Source organism: Diabrotica virgifera, chromosome 6 (genome assembly GCF_917563875.1).
Source record: "Diabrotica virgifera virgifera chromosome 6, PGI_DIABVI_V3a".
Classification (NCBI taxonomy): domain Eukaryota; kingdom Metazoa; phylum Arthropoda; class Insecta; order Coleoptera; family Chrysomelidae; genus Diabrotica; species Diabrotica virgifera.
In genome coordinates, this window is record NC_065448.1 from 239,796,197 (window position 1) to 239,806,551 (window position 10,355).

The 10,355-nt window shown below is 34.0% G+C and overlaps 1 protein-coding gene across 1 annotated transcript in view; it reads left to right on the plus strand.

The window, feature by feature from the left end:
* The window catches only part of LOC126886816 (dihydroxyacetone phosphate acyltransferase), a 36,005-nt gene that overhangs the window by 25,307 nt on the left and 343 nt on the right, over nucleotides 1–10,355 (plus strand). Inside the window, exons 7-10 of the mRNA XM_050653883.1 lie at nucleotides 4,861–4,940; nucleotides 7,344–7,502; nucleotides 9,295–9,464; nucleotides 9,697–9,758. Coding sequence (XP_050509840.1) covers nucleotides 4,861–4,940; nucleotides 7,344–7,502; nucleotides 9,295–9,464; nucleotides 9,697–9,758 — 471 coding nt within the window. The remainder of the gene's footprint in view (nucleotides 1–4,860; nucleotides 4,941–7,343; nucleotides 7,503–9,294; nucleotides 9,465–9,696; nucleotides 9,759–10,355) is intronic.

The window sequence follows — 10,355 nt, forward strand, 5'->3', positions numbered from 1 at the left end:
TTCCTGAAACCCGAACAATCGCGGGATTCCAGATAGTCTCCTCTAGGATATATCTTGAAGCTCTAGTTAACAAACAACACAGGCAATTGTGTTTACTGTATTTCATAGCCTTTTTTCTATTCGAATTGCCGAATAAAGGCATTTCCCATTTCTCGCCATTCATCTCTGTTGTGTGTGAGACGTTTCCGCATTGGTCCTGCGACTCTTTTGATGTCATCGCTCCAGCGCATTTGAGGTCTTCCTCTTGGTCTCGTCGCTTCATATGGTCGCCAGTTTCCAACTTCTTTGCTCCATCTACCATTTTCGAGACGTTCGTTGTGTCCAGCCCATTTTAATCTGGCTGCTTATTCCACGGCGTCCATTACTTTTGTTTTGTTCCGGGTTTCTGCGTTTGTTTGCCGATCTATGAGTTAGATACCAAGCATCTGTCGTTTCATGGCTCTTTGAGCTTTTCTAATCTTGTCCATATTCATTTTTGTGAATGTCCAGGAATCGAACACTTTGGTTCGAAGGTTTTATGATATCTTTTTGTCTTTCAGTATATATGAGAGTTTTGCGACTGCAGCCCATCCCATTCTTACTCGTCTGCTTATATCGGCAGTTTGGTTTTCTTTGTTTACCTTGATATTCTGGCCCACATATAATACTGTATAGTAAACGTAAACTAATAACAAATTTAAGTTTCTTTCAATAAAATAGACCGAAAGAAATGACGTTGTACTAATGTAGCGTATTATAATATGATCCGGAACTTCTGACATTGACCTCATGAATGTTAACAAACCCATTCAGCATGGCGATCACTAATTATAGAAGAACAATTTACAAAACATTTGTGTTTGCACCTTTTAGTTAATTTCCCTTCATCTTGTTCATTTTTTCTCTACATGGAAATAAATTTGAAATGTTTATTTAAAACAAGCTTTATATTTTCAACACTATTATAAAAATTGGTTACTTTCCTGTCATGTGGAAAGTAACCGAAGTAAATATGGTGCCAAAACCTGGTAAAGACTTAAATGAGGTCTCATCATACCGTCCGATAAGTCTTCTACCAACTCTCGTAAAGCTTTGTAAAAATATCCGTATGCTTAGAATCGAACATAATATTATTTGAAATATTATTTATCTTTGAAAGTAACTTAATATCAAACTACCAATTTGGCTTTAGACAAAAACATGGTGTCTAATCACTACCACACTCTAAACCCGGGAGCCCTTAAGCGACTCGAAGGAATGAAGTTAAAGGCACATCTTGCCTCGTTGAGTTGACTCTAGTGAATGATTCTAATGCATGCTTTTTCTTAGTTACAGGATAAATTGGGCCATAGCCCACACGACTTTCTAACAAAGGTTTTTATTTAGTCAGCTAAATTAATGTCCATTGCCAGAATATTGTTTATGATTTGCAACAATTAAACAAATTAAATAGCCCGCACATGTTTAAATATAATAACAAATTATTTCATGTGATATACGGGGTGATAAAAATATACTATTTAATATCGGATATGAATGATGAATATTTGAGATTGAACATACTGCCCGGCGCCAATAAATTCGAACACGGAGTCAGTAAAGCAACGCTAACAATAATAATAAAAAAGTATTTATAACATAATAGTTTAATGTAAGGTGTGATGTGAAGACACTAGTCTTTGAACCACTTATCAATCTTCCAACTGCAACACCTTAGGTAATTATGTCAAAATTAAATCTGAATCAAAATTTAAATCAAAAACAAAGTTCAAGTTAACGTTCAGTTTCGGTAAAGGTAAAGGAAAAGGTATTGAGTGGGAGAGATGTTTTAATGTGTTAAGTATTGTATTATTATTTGTTTTGTCATTCCATCGAGAAAATACATACATAGAGTACTCAGAACAGTCTACAATACAGCTGTCTTCCTAGGTGTCTCTTAGGCATTTGACAGGGTCTGGTATGGTGGTCTAACTTCCAAAATCAGAGAGAGCTACCTCATCTTGTAGCCAAAATTCTTCAATCGTATATAACAGATAGATCCTTCTTGATTAATTATGGCGAAGCTTGCACTACCCTATATCCAATCTCGGCAGGAGTACCTCAAGGTATTGTACTCGGCTCAACCCTATATTTACTGACAGTCAGGTTTAAGTTTCCAAAACAAACTTCTTCTCTGTAAGGCAATATTACGATCCATCTGGATGTACGCGATTCAAATCTGGGGAATTGCCTGTAATACAAATATGCAAAGACTGCAAAAATTCCAAAGTCAATCGTGATGTCTGAAATACCCTATGGTATGTTCCAAACTATTTTATTCATCATGATCTGAAATTGTTAAGGAAGCAACCATCGCTCAGTGTACAGACTACTTAAAGAGACTATCATCTCATCCAAATCCACTCGCCAACGATATCCTGACCCAACCATTGCTTAGAAAACTAAAAAGGTTGGATCCTCTAAATCTATCCACCGCCAGGAACTAGATAGAAGTTACTCATTTTTTTTAAGTCCGAAATGAAAGAATACCCATGCGTCATCGATGATATGCATACGAATCAAATCAAAAATTTCTAGTCAAAGCAACGTCTAAACAAAGTTAATACTGTAAAAAACGGATGTGACTACTACCCCACCTTACGATTTTTCGCTACGTAAAGGTGTCAAAATTTTTTTGTGATGTTATTCTTTTTCTGAAAATACCTATATATATTTATTGGTAATAAATGTTACTTTTACTACCGTAATTAATTATTTGATATAGATTCTTCTTCTTCTACGGCACTACAGCCCAAATTGAGCCTTGACCTCCTTTATTTTTTTGCCTCCACCCTTGCCTGTCTGTGGCTGCTCTTCTCCATACACGGACTACTAAAAGGGCTTGTGCGTCGCTGTTTACTGTGTCTTCCCAGCGCTTTCGTGGCTTCCCAACCGGTCTCTTTCCTTGCATTCTAGCATTCAGTGCTCGTTTTGGTAGCCTATCCTCTCCCATTCTTATCACATGTCCGGCCCATTGCAATCTTTGTATTCCCATTGTTGATATAGATTAATAATACAAAAAAATGAGTAAGCAAATATAGTATTATGAATTTCTCCATGTTAAAGTTGCCAGTGGACGTAAATAGTAACAGGAATTTAAAAGATGTCGTTTATGTCAGCTGCATTAAGTGATTAAAATGAAAGTAAACTTAATGAATTCAGATCATTAGGTATCCAGATCATTTTCCAGACATCTGCAAATAAATGTACATTCGTAAAAATATACTAATCTGTAATTTCATACACTATGATTGAAAAGTCAGAGTAATATGTACACGTTTGGCGAACTCATAAACAGAAGTTAACCATATTGACAGATGATTACTTACAAATTTTATTGACGTATTTTAATTAAATAAATACTTACCAAACCAAAAATACAATATAATATCAAAATAGCTCTTAAAATAACTGAATTTATTCAAGTAAATACGACTGATTATTAAAATTTATAAACTCTACCGAACGTAACCCAGTTTCACTGTCAAAGTGACAGAAATCGAATCAGTCAGATTATAGTTGACCAGCACGATTACTCGAATAGTAGTTTATACAATCATTATCTCTACTGATGTTGAATGTTTTTCTAAGAATGACATTAGAAGTACAGAAATAGTCTAGAAAGTGTGAGTTTAAAGTTTCTACTAAATTAATATAACTACGTTGAACAATTGTATCGCCGTCTGACTCTGTCAATTATAAATATGTAACTGCGTATGTCTTGGATAACGTTTTTGCTTTGTAGACAACACTTAATAATCTATCTCTCTCGTTTGTTATTTATAGAAAGACAGCAAATTCAAAATATGTGCTTGATATGATCGTGCATGGGTATTCTTTCATTTTTCCGACTGTATGTATAGATAAAGGGTGCTCACCAGTGCTCAAATAGGCTCATACCAAAGCACGAGAGTTCTATGACGCTAGTGTCAGAAGTTTCGCCTAAATGCTTTATAAACTTTTGTACCATAAATGCCACTTATGTAAACAAGATATCTTAACATTTTGTAATATATAGTAGAGGTAGATGGAATACATTGTGCATGTCAGCACGATATTACCTTGCAATAGCAAAATTAGTTTGGTCACAGTTTAATGCTAAAGAATCAGTTAATTCACTCTCTAATTTTGACGGTTCCAATACACAGCCGGAGTAATGACGGAGAAGTGTCAATTTTTATTGACATATGTCAGATTTTTTCCAAACAAACGTTGTTTAATATGGCAAATTTGTATTTTTTTATTGTTTTTTCAGTTTGTACAGATAATATTTCCTTTTTTTGCAATATGTAAGTATTGTTATAGTTACTATAACAATTTTATAAGTTGTAGAAATAATAAAGCATGATATTTTATATTAATAGCAATAAAATGTATGTATGGGTGAAGTAAGGAGACCGAATTAAGATAGTGAATTTAAAAAAACACTATAATTAAACATAAAAATAGCACCGGGAGCAAAATTTTAAATTTATACTAATTAAAAATTCTTGAGATTCGGTAAACTCTATCTTTTCAACGTGTTTACAATCTTTGTTTGGAAAGTGATAATAACACTGAATATAGCCGCAGTTGGCCGTGACGTCACACTCCGGCCGTCTATTGCAAACAACTCCTGAGACAAAATTTTGAATGCGCGTCGATAACGACCAATCACGGCACGGCAAACGTAGGATGCCGTTAGCTGTCATTCATCTGCGCGAATGACCAAAGTTTTTGATGCGCCGTCACTAAAATGGAACATAGAGAACAAAGGATTTTCGCGGAGTGGCCCTACTGATTCTTAAGCATTATACTGTGGTTTGGTTATGATGGTACTTACGGATGTATTCTTCTTTTTAGATGAACTATTTGACAACTATCAATTCTTAAGGTCTATCTTTGCGAAAGAATTCGTAATTTTTTCCGCAGCAGATCGAAGGGTGTGTGTTACTTTTAATATACTTTTCTTTTGTACAAAATTACTAACATGCATGCTTATACTGGTGATGGATTAGTAAATAGGAATATGTCACGTATATGTAGGAACTACAGTAGGAATTATGTAGGAAATCGGTCATACGGAAAAGTCGCGAAAACGGTCCAAGCTTAAAACCAACAATGCTTTCAGCAGGACGGAGCAACCTGTTACACGGCTAGGGAGTCTCTTCGAATACTGAAGCGTTATTACATGTCTGCTCTGATGGGAACAGGGATAAGACTAACTATAAAAATACTGGGGGTCGAAATGGGGCTAGTAGAAGGAACAGACATATTAAACCTTGACGGCAGCTCATGGGTTGTGCGGTGGCGGGTCGTGGAATCGTTGGGGGGTGAAGGGGTTTAAAAGAAGACTAACTACCCTATAAACAAAGGATACTTACTCAGACTGGAGGACTTTCCTACTATTTAAAGAAATTTGGACGCCGTTTGAAAAATCCTCCGATACACATATTGGGTACTAACGGATACCAATTTGGGGGGATATTCATCTTAGATTCCTCTGTTGGGTCAACCTGGGCTACTTTTTACTATCTATTTTTTGGCTTCTATGCCATTCTTTCTTTTCTTCTACACTAAAACTCATTACGGTTGTATTAGAATCTAGTTAATAATTTTTCACAAGGGTAAAAAAAATAAAAAATGTACATTTTACTATGTTTATTTTAACCTTTTAAACTGTAATTTTATTACAAAAAACAATACTTTCAAGCATGAAGTTACAGTTATTACAAACATGACTTTACCATGGACAATAAACAATTTACAACCTTTTCTTACTTTCAAAAATAGATATACAAAATTTATTATTTCATATGATTTTTACATACATAAAATTTTAAAACTTGTTGGACAGTGTATGTGAACATAATATTTGACCTACTTATTTCAAACAAGATTTGACTCTGTCAAATGTCAAAAGTTACTGTCATTTTATTTTACTTACAAAAAATTTTCATCATGGAAGCACTATATCTTTATAAAAATTTATTTTACCAACTTTAATGTCCACTTGGAATTTAATTAAAAACAAAATATCTCATACCTTTCTTTTAAAACAAAATCCCATCGTCACACTTCAAACACTTGTCCAAAAATTGTCCATCCAGGACAAAGGGGGAGGCATTCAATTCATAATGAAACAGGAAACAGGATAAAGTTGATCCAAATAACATCTCATCGGGGAATCAGGACTTCATACGGGAACAAGTCCATAACATCATGAAAATAAGAACAGCTACGCAAAAGACAGGAACCGCGCACTTCTCTACCGGTCTAACTGCGTCATAAAACTCAATACTGTATACTCGATTTTCACCGTAATTATCCAACATAATGAAGTGAAAATTTTTTGCAGTATCCCATAATATTCACAGGACAAATTGCAAATCCTTCACTTAGTTTAAAATAATGACAACAACCAATTTTAAGCCGGTAGGTGCGTTCCTTTGTGAGTTCTACGGGAAAAGGTGTTTACCTTTCAAACATGCTTTTAGAACTACCCTTTCTTCGTCAGGTCTCTCGCGCGTAAAGCCGATCACTCTCTCGGCCGAAGACATTGACCAATCGGCCGAGAGAAACTACAGGATCTTTAAAATCTAATCCAATAGTAACAAGGGATACTTCGCGCTCAAAAGAAAAGAAATATGCGTAGAATTTTTCAAGGAATTTTTAACAAATCATTCTAGAATAACAGATGTTTACACAAATAAACAGGAAATTTCCTAACGTTTCCAAATGTTAAGCAATAATTCGTAATACTTAGAAACAGGGTTGGTTCTGTTCTGTTCTGTTCAATTTTTTTGGTAAATTACTTCATAAAATAAATTAGAAAAATAGATATTTTTCTTGAGATAGGATATAAAATTAATGAATTCTATTAACAAAACATTGTAGCGGAAATTTGTAATGCTACAATACTGCGCGATCATTTTAAGAGATCGCCATCACCAAACCTAATGCCACCTGATTCGTACATATGGGGAATGCTGAAGGAGGTAGACCGATCCATCGTCTGACATTCCGGAGAATTGCGGACCAGAATTAAAGATTTTTTCATGTCAGAGTGCATCTTTAACATCTGGTTATCGGGAACGTCGTCGATAATGATGTTTGCAAGGCTATATGTCATGTATACTAAATATATAAATAATCATACATTTCAATATTCATATGAGTACCTACTGTTTATTTTGCCGCATGCTGTATAATTAATTTTGAAAGCTGCCAATTATTTTCTATGCATATAAATATTTTGATTACTAATCCATCATTAGATTTTTGTATTTAAATATTTTCTAAATGCACTTTTAGAAAAAAATTTAGTTTTATAAACAATATTTTAGGTATTTGATTCAGCTATCAACCAAGCTCTATCTTTAGAATTGATACAAATTTCAGATGAATGTTGCCAATTAGGAGTAGATAAAAAGCTTCAAGAACTTGTCATTAATGCCTTTACAACGTTCTATGTTTCCTACGATGTTGTTTTTTTAGTTTTAGAGGTGAGTTTCCTGTTCATAGGGATTTTCAACGCTTCTCATTTGTTTCGCCCACTTGTCATATGTCATATAATATTAATATATCTAAGTCATACGTCTTTGGTATGTATAATTTATATACAAATAACGTATGACGTAGATATATAAATATTATATGACAAGTGGGTGAAACAAATGAGAAGCGTTGAAAAGCCCTATTGCGTAATTACACTACAAGCATGCATTTATGACGCCTTTTATGTTTATAAATAAATGTCATAAAAAGTAAAACGTTCCAGCATTATAATCTATTATTCTTGAGCCCGAAAATTAATTGAAGAGTATGGCATATAGCATCTAGAAGTGAATAAAAAGAAAACCAAATACTTGTGTATTGGGGGAAAACAAAAAGATCTCTTATTAGACGACATGACCACGATAAAGCATTGCTTCAAATTTTTACGCATCAATATTTCGCACCATGGAACATTAGACAAAGCCATAAGAGAGAGAAATACGGCAATATGAAAAGCCATCACAATGTTAAACACTATTTTATGGCACCAATCTATCAGCAAAGAAAATAAAAAGAACATATATATAGGACTATAGTGAACAGTGTCACTGTATACAGCTGCGATGTATGGCTTCTGAAAGAAAGAACACTGGCAACAGTGACATTTTTGGAGAAGAACAGCAGGAAGATCTAGAGGAGAAAGGATTACCCACTGTGACATTTGTGTCACCCGACCAAGTAACCTTTTTATACAATGATTTATGAGGGACCCTAATTTAAAGAAAGATCTCGATCGAGTTGTTTACATACCTTTTTCTAATAATTGTTATTTTGTTATTGTACTAGTAAATTCGATTTTACGTGCTTTCAAGTTATTATGTAAATACTCGTTTATTCTGGATAATTCTTTTGTATTCGAGATGATTAAGCATTGTATAAATAAGAGGGATTTTGAACTTAGGAGTTAGTTGTGAATTTGAAATCGTCGGTGTACTTTGATATGTAACGGGCGCGGAATATTTTTGAATTTGTAATTAGATAAATTAGTAGATTTGGTGTAATAAATAAATTAGATATCGTAGTTTGTAAAATAAAAGATACAAATTCAGTGTTTTTCATTTGTTTAGTTGTAAGTTATTAAAAATAAATAAAGTCAACTAAAATTTAACATTAGTGCCTAAAAGATCATAGAAAAGTCAAGTCAGTTTTGTAACACAACGAACGCATTAGAGAATTAATGGGAATCAAAATGACATATCAACAAAACAACTTATTTAGTTTGGACAGACAGAAAAAATGAATGAACAACGAATACCAAAGGAAATAGTAAAGTGGCAACCAGAAGAAAGCTAGGTAGACCAAGAAAAAGTTGCAGCGAAAAAATAGCCAAGAGGAAGAAACAGAAGAGGACCTCTGGATCAACCGGACCAAGTGCTGATTGGTAGTCCGAAAACGGCGGAGAACTTTATAAACCGACATTATGTAGTAGTCTTCTTCTTAAGTGCCATCTCCACGACGGAGGTCGCAATCATCATAGCTATTAGGACTTTAGAGGCGGCTGCTCTGAAAAGTTTATTTGATGTACATCCGTACCATTCTCTCAGGTTGCGCAGCCACGATATTCTGCGTCTCCCTATGCTTCTTTTTCCTTGAATGTTTCCCTGCATAATCAATTGGAGCAAGTTTTATCACTCTTCACGTGTAATATGTCTGAGTTCTAATGTTTTCTGGTTTTGATGGTATTTAAGATTTGCGTGTAGTAGTAGCAGTAAATAACATACTTTTACATTTCTTTTTTAGAAACTTTCTGCTGAAACTGATGAAAAATCAATATTGGTAAATGCACAAAAGTGGCTAGAAAATGCCATCAGTGAAAAACTAAATGTACACCCATATTCGTTAAATTTGGATACTCTAGTCAATTGTATTAGTATTTTATGTGAACTTCAGGTCTTAAAGAAAGATAGAAGGTAAGTGTTATAGAAGTTATATAATATTTTTGATTTATACAGGGGGTAATTCTGCATGAAAAAACGACAGTTTGTTATATAAACGTATGTCCGCAAGTGCTTCGTTTCCGGGGGTGTTAAAACTAAACAATTCTCCGATACCAAAATTTGACGACACCCTGTATAAGTTAATTATGTGATATTTATATTATATGTATTGAAAATATGTATGATATTTTTAATTTTTTAATAGGGACAACAAGAATATTTATGAAATCAACAAAGGGAAGCTAAGCGTACTTAAAAATAATTTTGGTATGTATATTTCTATTATTGTAAATTGTAATAGTGTTCTGAAGCTATTTTCTTGTGGCGTCTTTTTACTATTTTTTAATAAAATACAACCATTTATCAAAATGAAAAAGTTCCTATGCTGCCAGGACATAAATCTGAAATTAAGAACGGGAATGTTAAGGTGCTATGTTTTCTCCGTTCTGTTGTACGGCATGGAAGCTTGGACACTGAAAAAGATAAACATCAAAAACATTGAGGCATTCGAGATGTGGTGTTACAGGAGAATGTGGAAAATACCATGAACAGAGAGAGTAACAAATCAAGATGTTTTTCTGAAGATGGGGAAGGAATGCGAAGTCATAAAAACCATATAAACGAGAAACCTGGAATATCTAGGCCACATAATCCAAGGAACAATCTCAGGAAAGAGAAATGTGGGATGTAGGAGGATTTCCTGGTTGCGAAATTTAAGGTGGTATGGGTGCAGTTCAATATAATTGTTCAGAGCTGCAGCCAACAAAGTTAAGATTGCTGTGATGGTAGCCAACCTCCGATAGGAGACGGTACTGCAAGAAGAAGAAAGAATAATAAAAAACTTTAGTTTTTGTTTTTTGTCAG